Source organism: Gadus morhua, chromosome 21 (assembly GCF_902167405.1).
Source record: "Gadus morhua chromosome 21, gadMor3.0, whole genome shotgun sequence".
Taxonomy (NCBI): Eukaryota; Metazoa; Chordata; class Actinopteri; order Gadiformes; family Gadidae; genus Gadus; species Gadus morhua.
The window spans coordinates 19,431,367-19,456,953 of record NC_044068.1 but is presented as its reverse complement, the minus strand read 5'-3'; the positions used below and the strand labels follow the sequence as shown (position 1 = coordinate 19,456,953).

Sequence of the window (25,587 nt, the reverse complement as noted above, 5' to 3'; positions counted from 1 at the left end):
ATGACAAAACACTATGCCGAATGTGATGGTTTGTCTTTCTATTGCATGTTAATGTCATGAAGCTAATGCTTGTTTCAGCGTGGATTATCAGTTTACTGCAGAAATGTATTACCGAGTTTGAAATGTTCTAAGCAGGCTAGATTTATTCAAATGAGCAACAAAAATGACGATTTATGGACCTGGCAGTTTCACCTGGAACATTTAGTCCATTGATGGACACAGCCTACACTGTCTCAATACATAAGCTACGGTTTACATTATCCTTCATCATTACGCTTAAAGTGTATTTACAGATTTTCCAATAACTTAAGAGAAAATAAGAAAAATAAGAGATACGGACTCAAACCTCTTCAAGTCATATCGATTTGTGAATCTATAAATGCTCTATAATAATCCTGATGGTAGGGGAGGTGTTTGTGGCAACATTTAGCAGGAGATGTCGGTGACATCGGAAGTCTCCTTCTACACCAATCACATAAGCCTCCTTCTACACCAATCACAGAAGTCTCCTTCTACACCAATCATAGAAGTCTCTTTCTACACCAATCACAGAAGTCTCCTTCTACACCAATCACAGAAGTCTCCTTCTACACAAATCACAGAAGTCTCCTTCTACACAAATCACAGAAGTCTCCTTCTACACCAATCACAGAAGTCTCCTTCTACACCAATCACAGAAGTCTCCTTCTACACCAATCACAGAAGTCTCCTTCTACACCAATCACAGAAGTCTCCTTCTACACCAATCACAGAAGTCTCCTTCTATACAAATCACAGAAGTCTCCTTCTACACCAATCACAGAAGTCTCCTTCTACACCAATCACAGAAGTCTCCTTCTACACCAATCACAGAAGTCTCCTTCTACACCAATCACAGAAGCTGAATAGTTTGGAACGAAAACCCATAAGCAGATGGTTGTGTAACTACTGAGAGTGAGTGGACATGGGATAGCCTAAGTCCAAATAGCCAACTATTGTATGGCCTGATGTTGGAAATTATAGCCTGCACGCATCTGATAGAAAGCCCTGTGTATCTACGAAAGTAAATCTACGCGCACACAAACCATTCGATTATGAATCAAATCCACCTTTTTAAAGATTCACAATTTCTATCCTTTTGGGATAAGCCCAGTTAACGCCTTTCTGCTTTCTGCCCTGCCGGTGTGCGCCTATCTGCTGTGGCATTGCCCACAAACCGTCTATCTGTATGAAGTCTGGGTCAAGAATACCTGATCAAACTTATCCTGACTTGAGCAGGGCCGCCATAAGGGACATAACACTATTTTTTAAATGATCGTTGTTCCTCCCATTTAAATAAACTTCAGCAATATTACATTCATAAATAGTTAACGCATTCAATCTTTAGAAACATGTTATCAAAACAACCATATTGTCTTTAATATGTATATATACATGGTCTGATAGCGTGGTGGGCTCGGGGCAGCTACCTTGAGGTCGTAGAAGGTGTCGATGAGGGTGATGAAGCGCCTGGCCTGGTCCTTGAGCTCCAGGGTGAGCAGAGGAACGTTCCGGATGAACACCGTGTCAAAGTGCCCGGCCATCTCCAGGTAGTCGCAGGCGCCCGTGGGCTGAAGCACAGAGCAGCAGACACCCGAGGTCAGACCCCCCACCACCGCCCCCCAGGCCTTAAGGTGAGGGTCCTGAGGGGAGCTCATCACTCAGCCCCCGTTCCGGTTCGTTCTGGTTCCATGCTTCGCGTATGCCTTTTTTTGCACATAAATAATTATGATAAGCATTTAAATATATATGCGTGTTTCGTTTTCTTGGTGTCTTTATACACAGGAAAGTGAGGAGATAATAGATCAGCTGGTTGTGAGGGAATGATTTGTAGGATAAGACCACAGGAGGGAATCAAACCCGTGTTGCTACAAGGCGTATTGCCCACTGGTTATGAGCGGTCACTAGCAGGATGAGCCAAGATTCAAGAAGTTCAAATGACTTATTTTTTAAGAAATGAGGCAAGCAGCTCGCTACAAAGCTACCGAGTGTGAATTATTGAGTGTAGGCGATGCAATGCTGCTGTAAGCCTGCTTTAAATATAAAGTGCGCACTTACAAAGAGCCTGACTGCTCAGAACTGAGGCAGGGTAGACTTCACAGAAGACGCCCGGGTTTAGAGGAATGAAAGGAGTGATTGGAAAAGAAGTGGTCACTCACTGTGCCACACAGCTGGTGGAAGGTGCAGTCCGCCAGCAAGCCACAGGTCTTCTCCAGCACCACCTCCCTGCCCAGCACCGTCAACACCCGTGGCCCCATCGCTACGGAAACCAAACAATCAACCCCATTCCCAATGGCTTTCAGTTCTCATACCATCGCCCAATACCTACACCTGCCGTTACATAACAACAGCTCTGTTTCAGCCAGCTTTACAGATCATAGGTACAGAGAGATAACAAAAGCTATGTTTTGTTCAGCTTTACGGCATCTGGATATTTGAGTTGAGGATTTGTCAGATCCAATTATCCCTCTGCTCCTTCTCTGGCTCTCCTGGTTTAGTCTATCTAGTGATCTGCTCGCCCTGGAGTTCTCCAGCAAGGGACCAGACTCTAAACGGTCTGAACTGATCCGGTCTCCGCCACCCTGATTTGACTAGTACCCCCCCCTCCTACTTGTTGTATGTTGTAAGTCCTGGCACTTAATGTACGCACTTATTGTATGTTGGGTTTAGTTAAGAGTACTTAGTTATGTAGCATCTTATCATAGCTATCTCTGTTGAATACGGGGAATGGGTTAACCTAGCGATTATTGTTTCATGCTCTTGGTTCTATGAACATCCTTATCGTACCGACACGGATATATTGTTTCACTTTCTTAAGGGGAAGTTCTTCATTAACCATTTTCCTTTATAATTAACTCTGTCATATTTATATTTCTTCCTCGAGTGTTCTTGACTACAAATGTTTAATTTCCTCAGAATTTCAAAGATTTTTCAGATACAGCTTTGAAGAAAGCCCTTAATTCACTTGAGAAATGCGTGCTTTGAGTTTTCTAGCTGTTGTGTGCTTAACAATATACATTTTGACCATGTGAATGAGGATGCAGTTCAGGTTTATAAGTGGAACATATTTTCCTTAAATTATATTTTCTAGTATTTTTGCTGTCTTCTGTTTAGTTATCTGAAAAAAATAATAGATTATACAAAAAAAAAGAAAATAATCGTATCAATTATTAATCTGCAAACTTCTTTACTGCCATGAGGTTGTCGGGTCTGTTTTAAGCCCTCCCGCACCCCTACTTTACACAACCCCCTGTATTGGTGGAGGCTTTAGTCGAACGTGTGTTTCCGCCTCCCCTCTAACCCGCCGCTCACCCACCCACCACTCAGTCTTTCTGTGAACAATTAAAAAATAAATTCCTCCTTCCATACCGCGTCTCTGTCTCAAGGCCAGCTCATCAAACAGGGCGTCCATGAAGGCCTCCGCATCAGCCTCCCCTGTGCTGCGCACGCACACACACACACACACACACACACACACACACACACACACACACACACACACACACACACACACACACACACACACACACACACACACACACACACACACACACACACACACACACACACACACACACATCCCCCCCATACATACACACATACACACACACACAGAGTCAGAGGGTGAAAAAAATTGAATAATAAAATACGAAATGAACAATAGTGAAGTGGCCACGCATCAAACACTAAGAGCAGTGAGGAGATGTTGTGTGCGGGGAGTGGGGGGGTGGTGCAATGGGACGAGAGAGGAGGGGAGGGGTACTTATCCTTACAATCTATTAGCAGAGGGCAGGATGTTACACACTAAACAGCAGCATTAGGCCCCTTTGAATGCATGTCTAAATAATATTGCCAAGTGTCTGTGTATGTTTGCTTTAACTTAAAAGCGCACATCGTTTTTTTACTCACACTGAAATGGCAAAGGTGTTTGTAATCTCTTGTCATCTATATTATCAAGATCTATAAACTGTCCCTCCTCCCACAATATTTAGACCCGCTGACATTATAAAACAATATGTTGAGCTCCCTGCAGCTATTGGGATGCACTTAATTTTTTTAATTAATTGTGATAGTAATATTAACGGTGGATCATTTTAAATGTATAACACAATACAAAAATCATCTGGAGAAACTGGCAGCCACCCAGATGACCTTAGCAACGAATCAGAACACATTTCAACCATCTGGAACACTATAGAAACCATTTAGAACACCATAGACACCCGCCAGTAAGAATCTAACAACCACCTGGAAAAGCAATATAAACCACATCAACCGCCTAGCAACCACCCATAACAACACCGTCAACAACATAGAACACCACAACAACAACCCAAAACACCCTAGCAACAATCTAGAATACCATGGCAACCAACCCAGAACACCTTAGCAACCACCCAAAGCACCATGGAAAACACCATAGAAACCAACCAGAACACCCTGACAACTACCTAGACTGACCCAGCCATCCCCCAGAACACCGTGGCAACCACCCATAACCCCCCAGCAACCAGAAAGAACACCTTAGCGACCACTCTAGTACTTTGAGTGTGTGCGTGTCTGTATGTGTGTGTGCTAGGATTTGTGCGTGCCAGTGTTTTTGTGTTTGTGTGGCGGTCTCAACGCTTCACAAAAAAATGGAAAACTTGCTCTTCGAGCTCAGCCATTTTGTGCAGTCTATTGATTTCTGTGTCTTTCTTTCACGCGGCCCTCAAGGTAGCGCAGCTCTTTTTCCTGGTCCCCATGCCTCCATCCCAGGGGCCCTTTATCTCTGCCCCCTCAGGAAAAAAAGCTGGCGGTGTTCATATGCACACAAAAAAGTGAATATGTGTGCATTTGTGTGTGCATGAAAATGTGAAAGGAAGTACAGGGTCAAGTGGCAGGTGAGAGACGATGTGTGTGGTGTGTGTGTGTGCGTGTGTGTGTCCATGAGAGCATGCAGGCCAACATGTATGTGTTTGTGAAGAGGATGCTTTTTTTATCCTTTAGCAGAGCGATGCATAACAACTACAGGTGCACTATAGGAAGAGAGGAGGGAGCCATGGAGGCCGGCTCGTACCAGTAGTACTGCCTCCCTGTCGGCGTACTGCTCAGCCTCCTGTAGTCAGTGCCGGAGTCTAAGCAGATGGTCTGGCAGTAATCCTAAACAGAAACAGAAACACACACACACACACACACACACACACACACACACACACACACACACACACACACACACACACACACACACACACACACACACACACACACACACACACACACACACACTAATGTAAGCAATCCATTACATTTACATTCAGGGCATTTAGCAGACGCTGTTATCCAAATGGACTTACAATAAGTACATTTGTCAGAAACAATATATCGCTGTCTGTACAGTAAGGACGTTAATAGAACCAAAGGCAAAGCACTAACAATTGCTCGGTTAACTCATTCCCCGTACACAACAAAGATAGCTAGGATAAGATGCTACACAACTAAGTACTATGAGGGAGGGAGCTCGTTCCACCACCGCGGTGCCAAAACAGAGCTGTGACCATGAATGTACCCAATCTTGAACAACCTTGTCTCTTAGCCTTTCCTCGAGACGCTGGGCATGGTGGTGGGACCGCCAAGGTGCACTGCGGCTCTCAGGCGTCAGGGATGCTTGGCTCTTGCTCAGCAGTACCTTTATTGCTGCCGGTGTTTGCTATAACAAGTTGCCTCGTATGGGAGAAATATTGACACATTTCGGGCCATTATCTAAACGAATTCCCGAGCAAAGGGGCAGAGGAACAACAGAACCCACCTGATGTTCACCGACAGGTGCCCTGGGGAGGGGGACAGGTGCCCTGGGGGGGGGGGGGGGGGGGGGGGGGGACCGCCGCATAAACCACATTTACTCTGTCGCTCAAACGCCCGTGGGCCTCCCTACCTTCATCACCCCGCGCCGCTCAAGTGGGGGGTCCGACCCGCCAAGTGACAGTTCACCCCCCCTCCCCTCCCCCCTACGGAGAGTTTAAAACGTCAACAGGGACAGGGGGGGGATGGGGGGGGGGCCTGTGTCTTCCTGCTGACGAGCGCCGCGCAAACTATAATCATCATCGTTCCGCCATTCTAACAGAGAAGAGAAAAGAATTGCGCCTGTGGCATCATCCCATTCCAAACCCCCCCTCCCTGGACGGCCGGCGAGGACTCGGTGACAGCTCCGCTACATTATGAAATCAGTGAGTTTCTGCCACTGGCCTCCTTGAGCTCGGGGGGATAATTAGCAATCACCACAAAAGCAAGGGGACGGAAATACTCCATTCTTCTCCGCTGTCAACTTTTTATCTCCACGTCCGCTCGCACACACCTCCGGAGCCGTCGCCGCGGCGGAGCCAATTGGCTGGATCGGGCTTAATAACAACCTGACAGCCAGCCAGTACCCCCCCGCCCCCCCACGCACAAAAGGGAGGCGTCATTTCATCAGCGCTGCGGTGACCCGGGGACCGCTACGCCGCACAGGGAAATATTCCCCCTGGCGGGAAACAGAGGATAAAAACAACTCAAACCTTGTCACCGCCGCCTTCCTAAAAAGTCGGCACTAGTCTTTCAGTTATACTGCACACACACACACACACACACACACACACACACACACACACACACACACACACACACACACACACACACACACACACACACACACACACACACACACACACACACACAGGCTCCCATCTCTACCTATAAATAGATGAGGGACTGCGGTCGAACGGACTGTGACATCATAAAAAGGGAGAAAAAGGAGAAGAAGTAGGAGGTGTTGGCGGTGGATATGGTGATGGTGGTGGTGATGGTGGTGGTGATGGTGGTGGTGATGGTGGGGCGCCTAGGTGGTGGTGGTGGTGGTGGTGGTGGTGGTGGTGGAAGGAGAGGCTGGAAACACAATCAGCGATGATGATTCCATGGGTTATTTATAATCAGATGAGACCGGGGTCATTACTTGATTATTCATCTCAAGAGGATTGTCAAGTTCTCACTCCTCCAAGATTTCTGCCTGCCACTTCTCCTGGCCATCTCACTCCCCGCCCCCCTCAACACCCGTCCCCCCTGCCCCGCTCACCCCACCCCACCCAGCCTCCCCTTTCCTAAGCCTGCCATGCTGCCTGTAGGTATGTCTGGAGCCAACCAGCCACTGCCCAGGGTCTTGCCGCGCCGTCTACAAAGCAACTAGTGACCACTTTCATTATAGATAGAATAAAATACCAAAAATGCATGGCCTCTACACAAAGTACCAAACTAAAAGTGAGCAGATTAGAAAGTCGAGGGAAAACAAAGGGGGCATTGCGACAGAGACAGATATGGAGACAGAGACATATGAGTGACAGGAGAAGAAGGGCCTGGTAGGAGGCGAGTTATCTAAACACATGTAGCTCCTGTTCCCTCATTGTCCGAGCAGCTAGTCTCTTTATCCCACTGGACAGCCATTGAGCATTCAAAGAAAGTGAAAAAAAGAGTGGCTTCTTCTTCTTTCTTGTGCCTCTCACTCACACCCCCCCCCCTGCCCCCCACACACACCCCTCCCCCAATGCCATATCCTTCTCCATCCTCCTCCCAAAAAAAGGAAAAAAGTGCTTTTGAGTTTTTTTTCAAAGAGTGCAGCGCCATTGAGCGACAACAAAAGCCAAGGATAGCCGACTACCAGGCCCTTATGAGGTCCACTCCCTCATTACTGGACTGCGGAAAACATTTGATGCTTTTTTTTTGTTTGGCCCAGAGAATTGACCAGGCCTCAAAGAAACATGGGGTGGGAAGACTGCAAAAAAGAGAGAGAGATAGAGAAAGAGGGAGGGGGAGGGGGAGGAGGGGAAAGGTTGTCGTTCATTCATCGATGTGTCCTGCAGCCTTGTGATGAGGGAGAGAAGAGAAGGGAGACAGAGGGGAGGGGGGAGGGGGGGGGGGAGTTGGAAAGTGGGGTGCAGGGGTCGAGAGAGAGAGAGAGAGAGAGAGAGAGAGAGAGAGAGAGAGAGAGAGAGAGAGAGAGAGAGAGAGAGAGAGAGAGAGAGAGAGAGAGAGAGAGAGAGGGAGGGAGAATAGAATGAGAGCTTAAAACAGTGCCTTTATGCTGGCAAAGTCCTGGACGACTCTCCTGACATCAAAGTGTCTTTACTCACTGTGGAGCCGGTGTGTGTTCTCGTGTGTGTGTCTGTGTCTGTGTGTGTGTGTGTGTGTGTGTGTGTGTGTGTGTGTGTGTGTGTGTGTGTGTGTGTGTGTGTGTGTGTGAGAATGAGAATGAGTGAGGGAGCAAGAAGGAGAGAGATGGGGGTGTATTCCAGTGATTTGATTCATTCTTGGGCAGTGTGGTGGAGGTGGTGGCGGTACTACATAACAATGTGCACACTCTAATTGCACCTAATGATCTGTTCCCTTAAAACATGACCACCTTGGACCATCGGGAGTTTGTTCCTAGGGGTCATTCTCACAACCTCCCCCTGCCTCAGCTGCTCCTCTTGGGGAAACATCTTGTGAGCATGAGGGCCCCGCCTTTTGTGATCCAGGACCCCCCCATATGAAAACGAAAGTGTATGAAAAGGTTGATTTGAATGCAATATTAGAAATAGAGTGGTTATCCAGCATAATCATATGCCCGCATCATGCTAGTTGCATGATGGGGGCCGTGTGTTAAAATGTTACAGTTTTTACTGATTTCTTTTACACCCTTGTGCTGAAATCCACCAGGAGCCCTACAACTAGTGTTCCAACAGTACACACTTGGATCCACCCTCAAGACAGTAGGAGCATCATGGCACTGTGTACCTCAGGCCACAATCACCAGACCTGGGAGACAAACCCACCTTTCAAGGATTAACGACGTGGAACACAAAAGACGTCAAACATGTCACACACATACAAGCACACCTGTCCGTAATCAGTCGAAAGAAATTTCTAATCATCTCAAATCAGGCAGCCACACAAAAGCTGCACAGATGAAACATTTTATCTCCCAAACACACTGGAATAGATAAATAGATTGGTCCCTTTCCTCCGAACGGTTAGTGCTGTTGTGGAGCAGCAGCCGCGGCCGCGAGGCCACTACAAAAGGCAGAGAGCCCTGCCCTCGAGGTGTACCGCCCGCCGCCATTGTCCCCCCGCCCCAGTGACACGGCAGCACAATGGCAGTCATCAAATATCAACATCCCATCGATTTGTAACTTATGGTCCGCGGCGAGCGCCTCAACGAGGCACCCTTATGCCCAAGGTCTCAGACCCGAGTGCCAAAATTGGTCTTGTTCACATTCCCCCCCCCCCCCCTCATCCTTCCCTCCCTCTCATCCTATTTTTTGTTTCCTGTTGTGTGGAGATCTAGTAGACGCGGCGCAGCGATGGAGAACAACGGCCCACACAGGAGCCCTGGAGGGACCAGACTCAATGAATCAAAGTTGTCGCCATGTTTCCCTCCTCCCCCCCAACCCCCCAACCCCCCTTCAGGGAAAGTGAACAGGGCCTCCTTTGTGATAAATCTTTGGTTTTGCAGATCAATAATAACTTGTTGAAGCAGAGCCGGGGGACGGCTGTGGCGGTCTGAGAGGGGAGGGGAGATGCGCAGGGAGCCATTGTTTTGCCTGCGTCGTCTCCGGCGCTAACAGAGTCTATACATAATACCCATCCTGCTAAGCCTTCAGAGAGCGGCATTGGATAACCTTTTGCTTGAGAGGCATTCTGATCATTCAAAAAAAAGAAGGTCAGAGATGTAAACATGAAAATCCATCCATGCATCGTCTGGGTAGCAGATTTATCGCGTTATAGCTCATGAGGTCACACGCCGGCGCCGTCTCTCTCTCTCTGTCTGTCTCCGTCTCTCTCTCTCTCTCTCTCCCTTGTTAGTTACCTTAGTGTTAAATCCATTATAGCAGTGTTCACAGAAATGGTTTGTATGCGTTTAAAAAACGTATACAAATGACAGAAGATGGATGGCTTTGATGGGCAGGAGGGGGATGGGAGGAAGGGATGGGAGGAGGGTATTGGGATTGGAGCCTTGGGTACAAGGACAGCCCGCTGAAGTTAAGGTCCAACTGACGTTGATATTCCAATCGATACCAGTTGAATGAAACATTCAACTAGACAGGAGATCACATCCACATCAAAATGTTGTAAAACTGAATTTTTGAGAGCCATATTGCTACTTATTTTTTTGGTTTGAATTAGCCTTTAGGGATTTATTTGGGATATTTCCACCCAAATCCTATTTTCCCCTCATTTTGCGTGGAAATGTCTAATGCAGACCGCATTTAAAAGAATTCAGTATTGAGCAAGAGCGCTCGGCCATTGCAGCCGCCAGGGCTCCGATAGATCCCTTAAGGGCTCCCTGTCGATGTCCCTCCTCTAGTACCGCTGGCTTTGCCACTAACAGGCCCAGAGGATTATTATTATTCTTCTTAGTTCTGGCAACGACATCGCTCTGAATCATGCTTAGGGTTGAGTTGGTGCAGGAAGAACGGTGGAAACTGGAGTGGAAGTTGGAGAGTTTAGGTGTTGGACTACAGACAGCCAAGTTTGGTTAAATCCAAAAGATTTAGGAGAAGGAGATGTAAATGACAAGAGGGACATTTCCTACAACCCCTCAACGCTAAAGAGTGCAAGATTTCAGAGCAAGGCTTCTCCTTGAGCAAGAAGTGGTAAGACCCGATAACTAACAGACCGGATCAAGAGAGACGTTAAGACAGCACTGGTCAGTATCACTCAGAAGGCTCCCTTTTCATAATGCTGTAAGACACTCTGTCAGCTGCAAAAACAAGGTATTTGAGAGGACTTCTTGATGCTACTGCCCCATCAGATTACACTGCAGCCCGTTTCGCGGCTGCAATAGCTGGATCGGGTCATTCAATACTGGACCAATGTCAAACATTGCTGTCTGCATTAGTCACTTACACCCAAATGGACGGGAAATGAATAGGATGAAAGTTAGGCTGGGGGGGGGGGGGGGGGTGGTGCTGGGGTTGTTACGTAGGGAATGGGGGGAGGGAGTGGCATCATGAGCAAAGAGTTCCTGTCTAATCAGAAGTCAATAGATCCATGAAGACATCCGCCCCCAGGACGGGGATTAGCCTCCTCCCACCACCCAGGTGATGGTGGGAGGAGAGGTCAGGGCCTGTGCTCTCTTTCTTTTTTTTCATTCCCATCCCAACATACAGACTGACACACACACACACACACACACACACACACGCGCACACACACACACACGCACACCAAGAGGAGGCCTGGACCTTAGAGGGAGTAGGGCCGGGGGTCCCTTTGCCAGGTTTAATTCAATCTGTTCTGGGTCAGGTAGTTAATGGGGTGACCCGTCTCCGTCCCCACCAACCGTCCAGCCCCCAACGCCGCAGGACGGAGGGCCACCACACAGAGGCCCGCCGCACCCCCAGAAAGACCGCAACCAGATGGCCTCACAAAGGAGAACATGGGCCCTGAATGAGAGGAGGCAGTGTGGGGCAGAGAGGGGGACAAGGGGCATTCAGGACCCTGATGAGGTGGGGGGATTAAAGAAGGTTGGTGGTAACAAGGGAGTGACTTTAAATTCCCCGCGGGGACGTCCACTGTGCTTACTGCCTGGTAATCTGTGTGGTTATGGGATTGTTTTATTTGTTGAATACAGTTCTAGCGATGGGGTCTGGAGGCAGATTCCCCACTGAGACCCCTCTTTAGAAAACCGATTTCAGACAGGAGAAGCTATTACTGGATAATAAACCTAATTAATAAAGTTAACCTATTAATTTACTCCTTCTCTAAAGATACAATTCCATGTTAATTGAAACTTGAACGGCAATCAAACACCTTTGGCTATATGTCGTCATTTCTAAACAGTCCTGACTGACTGTTACTTGCATGAAAAGGCTTCAAGGCTGCCACTTCAAATGACCTAAAATGATCCTGGCATACTTTTAATCTGTAAATAGCTAAAATAGGTCCAATAATAGCTAGGACTAATCACATCATTGTTGCAGGGTGATGACATGATGGGTGACTACTGTGTGTGTGTGTGTGTGTGTGTGTGTGTGTGTGTGTGTGTGTGTGTGTGTGTGTGTGTGTGTATGTGTATTATTTACTAATAAGCATTAAATGGCTCTTTTTTTTATTACTCATTAATAGGACTAATATGCCACAGTTTGATAACGCCTCATCGTTTTGATATTTAAATAGCTATAAAAGCCCAAGAATGCTCGCCTAGTCTCCTGCAAAATGCATGACAAACCCAAATTAAGCCTCCATTATGCATCATGGCGATCACTCCACACACATCAATGATCATCTGGGATGCGGGCAGGATAATGGTCCTACCTGCTTACAATAATGCAATTAAATTGCAAAGTAGTGTATTTGCCAGCTTCGCAAGCCTCAGGACCCCCTCCCTCCGATAAACACACACACACACGCCACTTTTGAAATGCAAGTGCCTTGGCTCAGTTGCTCAGCTCGCCTGCCCATCTTTCACTGGTGTAACCTATGCTCTCTCTACCTCTCTCCCTCTCCCGCATGCAGTATGATCAAAGACAGCTTTGTGACATCGTGTGCGGCATCCGACCAGGAAAACAGGAACACATCAAACCCTGGGAACAGCAAAGTGAACACAGAGGCACAGAGGTGTGCAATGTAAAGAGTGTGCGTTTGTATGTGTTTTTGCGTGTTTATGTGTGCGGAAGCAGGGTGTGTGTGGGTGATAAACAAATGAATACATTTGGAAATAAAGGGAGTGAAGGAGGGATGACTTTGTGTGTACCTCCAGCACGCCGATGAAAGGCAGGAAGGTGTCCCTCTGAAGTCCGTTTTTGTACAGATCTGAAAGAGAGGGGTGGGCTTGTATTAGAGGTGCTGTTTAGCCTCCTAATAACGCCACCCCACACTACCATCCATGCACGCACGTGCACACACACACACACACACACACACACACACACACACACACACACACACACACACACACACACACACACACACACACACACACACACACACACACACACACACACACACACACACACACACAGCCACAGATTGGCAGATAAAGTGGCTATTGATGCACTGAAACATGGGTGGGGAGGCTGGAACAAAAGCATTGGACCAGAGGGAGAAAAATGGATTTCTCTACCGGCAGCGGCGGCGACATAAAATTCATTACATTCCCAAACAATGGTGGCGGCAGAAAGGACTGTCGCCTTTTCAGGAGGGACAATGTCCACAGAGGCTGCCTGAATAGAGGACTCAATTAGCTCTGCTGGAACAAATTACATCTGAAGTAGCATCCCTGATAGACAGATAAAAAAGATAGGGACTCAGACACACAAACAGGCACGAACATATACAGAAAAGGTGTGTGACTCACACACACGCACATGCACAAAAGCCTGTGGTCTTTACAGTTGCAAATGTGCACAAGTGGATGTTGTTGATGTTTGGGCTTAAGCTAACGAAAGGAAGCAAGTAGTTTGTTGGAAAGCTGATTCTCTGTGATGGATTTTGTTTTGCGTGCGTGATATGTGGATCCGCGGTTATATCTAACTCGTCATACATCTACGTCTGTTGAGTTGGTCTAAGTGACCACCTCAACAGACTGAAGATGTATGACAAGGGATGGCTCTGTCGTCCTCATAATCAAAACCATCATCGCTGAACTGACAGTGGCTGTGGTCTGTCTCCTTCTTGTACCACTGCTCGAACAGACATCAATGGCTGTCAACAAAATTTACTTTCTTTCTGGGTTATTGAGGGATGGTCAATTAGAGGGTTGAACTGTGAGAATAAGTCAGATGGTAGAAAATAATCCAGCATGTTTAATTCTTACTTAGCAGCAGGGCGCTCACCGCTTTCAACCGACTGATCCAAAATGGTAGAACCACCAGCCTTATATAGGCACACAGGAAGTGACCAGGTCTAAACCAATTGACAGGTTAATGACTAAACCAGCTAAATACCTTTGCGTAATTAGACCGGTAGATCAAATAAATACATAAATATTGCATTTAACCATATTTAAGACTCCAACTTATATAGATATTGTTGATATATGAATTAGCATTCACACAATGGGATGAGGAGTGATATACACATGTCCCACTTCTCATCCCTTTGTATGAGTCCGAGTTAATATCTCAAATCTGTTAGAGGGAATGCAACGAAGACTTCCGAACTCTGTAGAACAGGGGTCCCCAACCTTTTCAGCATCAAGGACCGGTATGATTCTCCGAAAAGTTTCACGGACCGGGGGGGGGGGGGGGGGGGGGGGGGGGGGGGTGGTTGGGTTATGTTGCGCATCTAACAACTGCATATAGACTTATGGCATGTAAAAGAGTGACAGTATTGCGAAGTGAATAAAAAAATAATAATAATAATAAAAATAAATAAATAAATTAAAATAAATAAATAATCTTTCTCTGCGGACCGGTACCAAATGACCCACGGACCAGTACCGGTCCGCGGACCGGGGGTTGGGGACCGCTGCTGTAGAACACCAACACCAACAAAAACTGATAGGAACGATGTCATCTTGTGTTACTATTGGAAAATACTTACAATGGATTGTGAATACAATCATCTGAGTTACGTAACCGTAACTCAGATGCACAATCAGTCCCATGGCATTGGTAACGCAGCCCCCCGCCCCCGCTACGGTCACAAGGTACAGTGCATGTCATGAGGCGTTATCAGGAGGCGGTAGTCACGTCTGTAGGCTGCAAAGGGTCGGATAGCTTCAAGTGTTGTTGGGCGAGGGTACCAGACTCCTTAGCGCTCTCAACGGGTTGGTTGTCTTTGCATGGCTGATACCGCCATCATCTTTTCTGTGTGTTTCCTGTGTCTCCTGTGGGTGTGTGTCTCCTGTGTGTGTGTGTGTGTGTCTCCTGTGTGTGTGTGTGTGTGTGTCTCCTGTGTGTGTGTGTGTGTGTGTGTGTGTGTGTGTGTGTGTGTGTGTGTGTGTGTGTGTGTGTGTGTGTGTGTGTGTGTGTGTGTGTGTGTGTGTGTGTGTTTAGACAAACTCAATCTTAGCATTGCAAAGCACTTTGACCGTCCCGAGTGACAAGCAAAGCGGTCAATAAATGTATTCCATTCACACACAAAATAGCAGAAGAAAAATAAGCCCTTGAATCAGATAACCTACTTTAGGGCCTTTTGATACCCGCTCCTCCACATCAGCAAAGACAGGGCAACGAAGGCTCCTTTCATGTCCAGTTGTCTCTGGAGGCTTTTAGTGTTCCATTATCAATGTAATTAAAACACAAGAAGGATCCCTATCAAGTTAGCCCGGTGTGCTGCTTTGTTCTTCACTGTAGCTCCCCGTCAAAGGAGCGGTGCTCTGAGCCCCAGAGACATGGCCCACCCTCCAAGGCCACTCCAGGGCTGTTTTCTTTGCGAGACGAGGCCCGGCGGTCGCCTCGGTCCTCGGTCGCACCGCCCTCAACCGTTTTCTCGTTTGACGCCCGATGCGTCATCGGCTCCTGTGAACACACTTGATTGCTCATGTGCTTGCGATGCGAGGAAAAAAAAACAGGCTTTGATTCACCCCACACAAGAGGACAGCATGAAGGATACATTTTTTTTTTTTTTTTCTACATGTTGAAAGCAGTTTAAATTGCAGCCGAGCAGTTGATTTTAGAGCAACAGAAGGAGCAGCAATAGGAATAATGCAGGCTGCAGGATTGCTCACATGGCAGGAGGATGTTAGAGGGGCAGTGGAAAGTGAAACACAAAACCAAAGTGCAGTTTGCTGGTTCGGATGAGCTTTCATAAGGTATAGGGTGAACCGCAGTTTACCAACAGCACAATTACAACCACACACCCCTGTCCCCAAAAACCCTGCTGCTGACAATCACTTGAAGCCCTCAAGTCTCCCGGTCTGAACGCCATTCATGGCCTACAACTAGGGATGGGAATCACAGGGTACCGCACGATACGAAACATGATACATGACCCGCGATATCGATAATATCGCGACACAACGATTATGCAATAATCGACATCCTATAACGATACATCACGATATATGTCTAACGATGATTACAAAATTACTGTAAAAAGTAAAGTGCTGGATTTCGGCCTTTCCTTAATTTACCTCAGTTTCCTTCATTCATGTGTTGAGCGCCACCTCGAGAAGCAGGGAAATCAGTTTAGAGCACCTTATCTTATTAATTAAAATATAAATATTTTGCCTGGTATTTCCTTCCTTACTCTTCATGAATATTATTTATATTGTTTAATTATTTTAAATATTACATGGATATTTGGCGGCAGTGTATCGATTCTCTTATCGCACGAAGAAGGGAGACGATATATCGCTGTATCGATATTTTGTCCCACCCCTACCTACAACCATGACAAACAGGACATAAAACAAACTGCTTTTCTGTGAAGGTCATATGTTAAGCATGAAGCCATTGCCTCTGCACAACCTGAAGTTGGTTTTTTTTTTTGTGTTTTTCACATTCTATGACATTGGTTGATCTGACCTCAATTTGCCACATTCTTCTCTCACACACCCACACCAGTGGTGGTGTCAACAAGCAAGGCCACAGCCAGCTTGTTGGAAGCAGTTAGCTCACGGACCCTTAAACACTTGGAGGAGACGGGGATTGAATCCACAACACTCCTGTTGCCAAACAAGACCACCAACCATCATTTCAGGTAAGCAACATAAGCATTCCTAAGCATTCCTATTGGTATAGTGCTGTACAGTAACGCAACACTAACCATGAGACGACAAATGCCATGGCAGAGCTCAGAATGACACATTGATGCACATGCAGGCACACACACACACACACACACACACACACGCTTGGCAGTACCATTTGGGGGTCTGTTTGACGTGGCCACCACCACCACCCCTTTCCGGAATAGGGTCTCAAACAGCTGCTTCAGGATCATGGCATCAGCGATGTCCGTCACCTGACAAAGAAACAAACATACAGACAAAAACACCAAGGCAAGAGTTAAAAAATACATAAATGATTTTCATCCTTTTCATCTGTTAATACACTGAAACTGTGCACAGTACGTGTATGCGTGCGTGCGTGCGTGTGTCCATGTGTGCGTGCGTGTGTGTGCATGTCTGCCTGTATGAGCACTGGGGTCAAAGCTTGCAAAGGAGAATTAACATCCTTTTCCATGTTGATTAGCACCATTGAGATGTGCTCATTCCAGTCTTTATGTCCGGTGATGTCTATTCACACACAAACTAACACACACACACACAAACACACACACACAGTCATGAAGCGGTTGTCTGTGGAGGACCAGCGACGGCTGAGCTAATCAAATAAACAGAGGGCGAGGACGAGCGTGCAAGGTAACATGAGAGGGAGGGAGAAAAGAATAATGAAACTGGACCAATGTGAATCCAAACAGGGGTCATACTGTACCGTTGCAGATGGCCATATAAAGCTGTGTGTGTGTGGAGGACACTTGTGCACCTACTGGGCATGTATATGAAATTAAAACCAATTCCAAGCCGGCTGTGGTCTTCCTATCCCCAGTGTTGTGCGGGGGTTATGACGGCACTGCAGCCTGCAGCGGTTGGCTTTTTACATGATATTGGCGACCTTTCTGTTATTGTGGAGGTGCTCATCATTGTGTGGTCACCCTCATCCTTCTCTTTCACCCTGAGGTGAAAGGGGGTCTGAGAGGTGAAGAGGGCGTCTGTATTGTAGCATTCTGTACAGTATTGTAGAGGGGCATGAGGCATGCCTGGGATTGGACTGCGGCATAATAAGTAGAACAAAAAGTTCAATGGAAAACATAAAATCCTTTTGTGGTGAGCAATGACACACGTCTAAACATTTAGAGGTACAATTCAAATCCATTTGGTGTTAAAAAAAGATTGTATTGCTTTTTGCTTTGCACTGGAGTCGTTCATCAGCTTCCACGAAAGACTCAAGACTCACCTGTTCAGAGTTCACCGACTATGCATAGCCACCCCCTCCCACCCCTCCTATTTATTTTATGTTGTATTTCCTGACACTTAAAGTATGCACTAATTGTATGTCGTACTTTGATCTAGTAGTTGTGTTGCATCTGACCCTAGCTATCTTTGTTGAATATGGGGTTAACCTAGCGATTGTAAGTACTTTGCAATTGGTTCTATGACAATCCTTACTGTACCGACCGCAATATATTGCTTCACCTTCTTCTGACAAATGTACTTCGCTTTGGATAAGAAAGGCTGCTTAATGCACTGAATGTAAATGTAAATGAGCTGAAGCGAGTGCGTGGATTAAAACAATATCCAGGATCTTCTCCCCCACCTCTCTCGTGTCCCCCAGTCCCCCAGAGTGTGCTGGAGCTCTCCGGAGGGCCATGCCCACAGCATATGCTGCTGTTCAGCCCCTGGAGGGGGTGCTCAGGCTGCATATTAGCCCTGCTGCCCTCACAAACACTCGCATTAACATGTGTGTAAAAGCCTTGATTTCACTGGAGAGAGGTGGCCAGGGGGCGTCAAATTAGTGTGTGTGTGTGTGTGTGTGTGTGTGTGTGTGTGTGTGTGTGTGTGTGTGTGTAATGAGAATCAACTGAAAGCCAAGGATCTATGTCCCCTCCTCCAGCCCTATTCCCCCCCCCCCCCCAGTTTTATTTTTTTTTAATTTCAAAAGAATCATTTAAAAATGACCTTTCATACAACCTGGATTTGTTTATTCATGTGCCCTCGAAACAGGCATACTTGGAGGAGCAATATTGATAGCGAGCCGAGGGGGAGCCCACAGAATGAGGACAGGGCGGAGGGGGGGTGGGGGGGGGGGGCGGTGCAGAAAACGTAAAGCACTCGCCAAAGACAAAAATAACGCTGCAATCCCCCCCCCCGCTAACACCAATATTTAAATGAGCATCCAATTACTCCTGGTGCGGCCGTCCGCAGGGCCGGGGGCCAAATTAAGCCTCTTTTGATGTTACACCTCTTTATGTACACAACCTATGAGCAATTTTGCACAGCCGCTACGCTCTGACTGCCGGCCAGCGGAGACAATGGCCGCTCGAGAGCTTCCTTGTCACCCTCCTTCCTCGCTCCTCAGACACCCCCTCCCCGGCCCCAACTCCATCTTTCCATATCGGATCTCTCAATGGCAAAGTATTCATTAGCAGTAGTGTCTGTGTGTGTGTGTGTGTGTGTGTGTGTGTGTGTGTGTGTGTGTGTGTGTGTGTGTGTGTGTGTGTGTGTGTGTGTGTGTGTGTGTGTGTGTGTGTGTGTTTCTGTGTGTGTGTGTGTGTTTCTGTGTGTGTGTGTGTGTGTGTGTGTGTGTGTGTTTCTGTGTGTGTGTGTGTGTGTGTGTGTGTGTGTGTGTGTGTGTGTGTGTGTGTGTGTGTGTGTGTGTGTGTAGAGTGGTGTGCGCTAAAGAGGAGGGGAGGGGGGTGCGATGGGGGGGGGTCTACAAATTACTGATAATGGCACGGCGCTAATGAAGAGAATGGAGAAATGTCATTAGCATTTAAGAGGATAAGATCCAACTGACCCGCCGCCGCCGCCAGTCGCTTTCTAGCTCCACTCACTTAAAGGAGCCGGGGAGTGCGACTGATACCCAGACCATCTTATTTGCATGGCTGAGTGGTGCAGGATGCTGATTGGTATAGACCCCGCGACCCCTCCCCTGCTCCCCCCCCCCCCCCCCCCCAAACCGGGCCTCCTCACCAACCCTCTTGTTTATGCATCACAAACAACGCACGCATGGAAGCTTCTTGTGCCTTCCATTCACTGGCAGCAACAGTCTATGAGCGAGCAAAAAAAGGAAAAGCAGCGGCGCCACTGCAAAACAAAAACAAAATCAATGGGGAGACGCAGAGTCGTGGCGCAGTTTAAAACGTGAAAGAAAGGGGATGAAAGGAAGCCGCTCTTGATCCTGGCAGATGCGTAGCAGAGCCCCCTCTCCACACACACACCCCCCCCCCGAACCCTTCCTCCCCTTCCCTGCTATGACCTTTGACCTGCGGACACTGACGAAAAAAACATTTATGAAAGCCACTGTTAACACTGGTAACTATTTTCTGTTCACCACAAAAAATTATGCACGAGTGTTTTTTTCCTCATTACGACAAAAAAAAACATCGGCATCAATGATTATTTACTCTGTGGTAGATCGTGAGCATCTGCACAGATGATGGACGGAGGTGAAGGGTAAAAATAAACATCCCTGGTCCTTTAATGACAGTTTATTCTGTGTTTCATTTGGGTTTTGTTGGCCCTTACCTTCTATAGTTTGGGTGGTATGATGGCAATCTTTCCAACTCAAGTTATTTCATTGAATAAAGGGGACTTCTTTTATTTTTATCTAGTTGCATTAACATCCTAAATAAATAAATATATATTGAACTGTGCCGCAGCGACAACGCCCTACCACGGAACATATTCAAACCGAACACAGGAACACTCATCACATCAATCATTCATTACAGAGTTAGTCAGCCTAAATCCACAGAGAGCAGTGGTGGAGAGGATATGATTGTTTGGCTACAATCACACCTCGGTAAAGAACCTGGTGGATCTAATCTTTCACTGCTAATTCTGTGCAACGGATAGACAGCTGCGATGCTCAGGCCAGCCACTAGGTGTCCCCATCCCTGTTTGTCATTGCCTCAAAGAACCACACAAGCATCAGGTTGTCATGCTCAGATGGGACAGACAGGACAGAAATAAGCTCTCACTCAAAGAGTAATACTGCACAAATAATTGCAACAGTTTTAATATGCTCAAAAGACATGAACTGCTATAATGTAATAAAGATAACAAAAGCTGCTAAAGTGAAAGGTTTATTGATTTTCGGTATGATTTACTAATATTTATTATCTGTTACTATGAATTACTTTTAACTTATTACCATCTCCAAGTTAAATTGCAAAACTTGACTAAATTCAACAAAAAAATTGCCCATACGCTATAACAGTATGAGGCGACCAAATGTACTAAACGAACCACCCGAGTTCATATGTCTGAGAAAGTTCTGTCGAGGGTTACGCGTGCCTTTCTCTCCTAACAAAAAGACAAACGCACCACGCTTAAGATAGAAATTGTGGGGCTCAATCACATAAGAATTTCAATATGCATGAAAACATCTTTGTCGGCATTGTTTAATTCTAGTTAGATCATTTGCATGCACCTGCTTGAGAACAGGCAAACACACTTGAAAAACACTTACACAGGCACACTCACTCTCACACACTAACACACCTCACGCCACACAAACACACACACACACACACACAAACACAAACAAACACGCCTAAAACCACACACACACACACACACACACACACACACACACACACTCACCTGAAACTCATCAAAACACAGGAGGCAGGTTTCATTGCTGATATCCATAGCAACCGGCGATATGGGGTCGTAGGTGAACATTTTCCCTCGCCCTCGTTTTGGCAGGCTTTGTTTCCACCGATGTATCCCTTTAAGTGCCACACAAACGTCAGGCACATCTTAAAGCACACCTGCATCGGTAAGCAATCCTCCCCCTGCCCTCCCCCATCACCACCACCCACCCCCACCTAACAATACAGAATAAAGTAGTAATTTCACACGCACGTACGCATCACGCGGACAATTACGCAGAGAGTCAGGACAAACAAGAGTTGGGAAATATATACTCCTCGCTTTGTCTAGCGCAGAGACTTCCAGAAAAGTCACGAGAGAGAGGGAACGCTTACTTCTGTGAATGTCCAACATGAAGGAGTTGAAGTGCACTCGCTTTTTGCGGCTGTTCTCTACGTGGGAGTAGAACATGTCCATCAGCATAGTCTTGCCAGTGCCTGAGAAGAGAGTAAAATAAAACAAAACAGAAAACATATTTTTGATTTCCTGCTGATTTACAATAAGATCTTTCATTTAGAGAGTGTGTGTGTGTGTGTGTGTGTGTGTGTGTGTGTGTGTGTGTGTGTGTGTGTGTGTGTGTGTGTGTGTGTGTGTGTGTGTGTGTGTGTGTGTGTGTGTGTCAAAATACTTTCTTACCAACATCTCCATGGATGTAAAGCCCCCTTGGTGGTGGAGTTAGTTGAGAAGTTTCTTGCTGGTTTATAGGGGAGGTGAGATATACGAACATTATATACACATTACATCGAACATTGGGGTAAGAAAAAATAACTAGAAACTGGGCTGAGTAAACTCATCCCACACACTGACCAGATAAGAAAGAAAAAGGTGAAATCCTAAAGATGTAACGTGTGTGTTCTGTGTGTGTGTTGCACAAGTCTGATAACCAGCGCTCATGACACAATACTGGGCAATATATAAGCAGTGATATATACACTGCCAAATGAGAAGGGCTGGGGCGTTTAATAGGGGAAGTATGCTGAGGCACTAAGACACGACGAAGGGAGAGAAGAGAGGAGAGAGGGAGATAGAGAGAGAGAGGGAGCGAGAGAGAGTCTCGCAGTTCTCCAGACCGGCCCAGTGCAGGACAGGAGAGACAAAGGGCATCTAATCAACAAGACAAGCCTGGGGTTCCCACGAAAGAAAAGCATCATCGCACGAACAATGGGGGGATTTGTCAGACAAAACAGTGGAGGACTGGATGAGGCTGTGCCGAGATGGAGTAGATTTCTCCGTGCAGGACCCTGTTTCGCACCGCTAATTGTGATACGGTGCCTTCGCATTGAGCTGCTGCTGGAAGTCATTGTGCTGCCTGCCTCCTGGCTTAGAAAAAATACAATACAGCAGGCCCTGGCTTTAAGACAGCACACACACACACACACACACACACACACACACACACACACACACACACACTAAATGGCCATGCTGCAGCTCAAAAGTGAAGACACTGCCTGAAATGCAACGGTATATCTTAGGATCTTAGAATGACGAATAATTCTAAAAGTAACAGAGAAACAATGGTGTCCCTTTTTTCACTCTCCCTTACCCCTTCCCTCAATCTCTCTCTCTTCCCCAGTCCATTACCGAGGTGATGGGGGTTAAGGTTAGAATGACTTGACCATTGGGTTCAATGCCAGGCCGCAAGGACATGGCTGGGACAACTCCAGCAACCTGGTGTATTGTCAACATTTTCCCATCATGACTAGACAGAGTCGCGGTTTTTGTGGTTTATTACAGACGTTGGGCCTCACCGGCGAACAACAAACAGTGAGAAGCCATCGCAATAATATACAAAAAGTGAAAGTAAACAATGCAGATCCGACATGAAGGCTTTTAATTTTTTAACAATGGACCATTGTCTGGTCGGCCATCTGCAAAACCGGGCCGCATTGGGTCAATATTAAGTCAAGTGTACTCCCCCATACAGACTTGGTCAGTTAGCAGAGGACAATGGCGGCACTTTCATAGAGATAACAGGCACCAAGAGGACAGCAGTCTGACCCGATTCAACATAGAAGAACTGCATAACACCAGTTGGCCCATGCGTATGCGTGTGCGCGCGCGCGCATGCGTGCGTGCGCGTGTGCGTGCGTGTGTGTGTGTGAACCAGGCTAAGGAACGAGGTGGGAGGGAGTAATGGGGGGAGTTTTGCGAGGGAGGTGGGCGGTGATGGTGGTAGAGATGACAGCCCAACACCAAAGTATTTGTCAGAGTTCGGAATCAAAAGCAGAAAAAGCACAAGAATGCCCGGGGACAATAGGGATCCCCTCATTACTGCACGGCAACGCGAGAGTTAGCGAGGAAGAGAGGGAGAGGGTGGGAGCCGGGGACCAGCCCAGCGGGAGGTCCACCCGGGGGCCTTCCAAAAAAAACCACTGCCTGGCTCTGTGAGTGTGTCTGTGCCAGCCAACCAACAGAAAACTCCCACCAACCGCGAATACTAGACAGTCAACTCCCCTTGACCTAAAAACAACAACAGCCCCCCCTCCCCCCCTTTACTGTTCCAAAATACAAACGGCAACAACACACTTCCCAGACCCCTATGCTCCCTTTGACCTGAGCCCCAGAGAGGGCGCATCAGCCATGCAACTGGGCTACAGTTCGCTGGATCATCACACGTGGAGGTGCGCACTATTTTGGGTGTCAATGGGGCTTTATGGTGAATCCACAGTCCAGATGCCACACTGTAGAAAAACAATGTAGGCAAATCCATGCACCAGACACAAACATAAAATAATAACCTTTATAGAACCCCTCTGTAAAGGTGTAAACACGTATAACTAACAACAACAGCAACTATCGATGCAATATGTTTAACACAAATAAAAACCATGCCACTTGATATAGGACCCTTCCCATTTTTCTTTGAGAGAGAACATCGTGTTATGTGACCACCACCATATTTGTAGTACAAGAACATTTGTTGAATTTAACCTATTCATTACAGGTTCTCCTCGCAGTCAATTCACAGACCAACCACACAGTTCCATGAAGTGCAAGGGAAACAAATGGCTCGGTAGAAACTTGTTGCAAGGAAAGACATGCATTCAACAAGCATTAACTGTTCTTTTAAAAGTTTTAAAAATGTAAATCTCAAATAAATATGGATCATGCCCGAGCTAAAAAGTTTATTAAATCGAGTGTATTCTCAAATTCAATACATTTACCGTTTTGAGGGAAATAGGATCTTCATTCATTTTTCCAGGGGTGGCATGATCTTTTTCTTCACATTGAGTGGAATTGTTTTCATTTGGTGTTGGTACATCCAAGTATATTTCATTGCTGTAGCTCTTGATGGTTTCTTGCAGTTGAGCCAGATGTTGGAGAACATCTCTTTGATGACCATCCTCCCTCAGGGTACCACGTTGAGTCAGGTCGTCATATTGTGCAACAGTTTTACTTAAGCCATGTATATCCGGAGTTGTAGATCTGGTGGAGTAGGATGATTGTAATGAAGTGCCTCCGGTATCAAGGATGCAACCTAAAACATAATATAACGGTATACTTATTAATTAAGGATCAACTGCCATATGAATCCATACAATATCTGACATTGATAACGTTACGTCCGAAAAAGGCGTATGAAGATTATTATCAAGGACACATGAAACACAACAAGCATACAATGCCTCGTGAATTATGTCAAATGAATTAAAAGAATAATGACCTTGAATAGTCTTAATGCAATGATAGTTAATAATTCGATCAAAAACCGAGTGTCTGAGTACATTTATAGTAGTTCTATACGAACACGCTAAAAGAGAACTGTAGTGCGCCATCTTGATTCAAGCTGTTCCAACTTTATCAATATATTGATTATATACAGAAACGTTGTTACACTCTTAATGTATTCATTAAAAGTTTTAGATGCGCTTTAATTGTAACACAATCAAAACTAATATAGTCTATGATGCCCATGCGACATACAAAGTGTAATTTGCCAGTTTTAGTCCGCTTAGCAAAAATATGCAATATAGGCACCGTAAACGCAACACAGCAACGTGTATTATCTTTAAAGATAGGCTATTTATTAATTGTAAAATGCGGTCTTAGTATTTGCCATGGACGCCATGCCAAGGCTGTATCAAGTTAAATATAGTATATTATAATATTTAACAGCAATAGGTATTATCTTTAAAGACTACTATGAATTGTAAAATACAAATAATGACATGCCACATCGTTTGGACATGGGAGCATTTAACGGTATTTAGTATTCGGCATGAACGCCCTGCTGACTCTGAGGCTGTATC

The 25,587-nt window shown here is 46.3% G+C and overlaps 1 protein-coding gene across 9 annotated transcripts in view; it reads right to left on the bottom strand.

Annotated features, from left to right (window-relative positions):
- afg1lb (AFG1 like ATPase b) overlaps positions 1 to 25,587 on the bottom strand; it is a 30,093-nt gene that overhangs the window by 3,311 nt on the left and 1,195 nt on the right. Inside the window, exons 1-11 of one of the 9 annotated variants that reach the window (XM_030344533.1) lie at positions 25,002 to 25,558; positions 24,502 to 24,815; positions 21,971 to 22,028; positions 21,670 to 21,771; positions 21,284 to 21,411; positions 16,818 to 16,917; positions 12,761 to 12,819; positions 5,078 to 5,160; positions 3,388 to 3,458; positions 2,178 to 2,278; positions 1,449 to 1,589 (exon numbers count right to left, since the gene is read on the bottom strand). In XM_030344533.1, the coding sequence (XP_030200393.1) occupies positions 1,449 to 1,589; positions 2,178 to 2,278; positions 3,388 to 3,458; positions 5,078 to 5,160; positions 12,761 to 12,819; positions 16,818 to 16,917; positions 21,284 to 21,411; positions 21,670 to 21,771; positions 21,971 to 22,028; positions 24,502 to 24,815; positions 25,002 to 25,113 (1,269 nt within the window). In that variant the 5' untranslated portion in view covers positions 25,114 to 25,558. Of the gene's footprint in view, positions 1 to 1,448; positions 1,725 to 2,177; positions 2,279 to 3,387; positions 3,459 to 4,668; positions 4,811 to 5,077; positions 5,161 to 10,974; positions 12,591 to 12,760; positions 12,820 to 16,817; positions 16,918 to 21,283; positions 21,412 to 21,669; positions 21,772 to 21,970; positions 22,029 to 24,501; positions 24,816 to 25,001; positions 25,559 to 25,587 lie in introns of those variants that run through there. The other 8 variants (XM_030344532.1, XR_003974275.1, XM_030344535.1 and 5 more) reach the window with 8 other exon arrangements.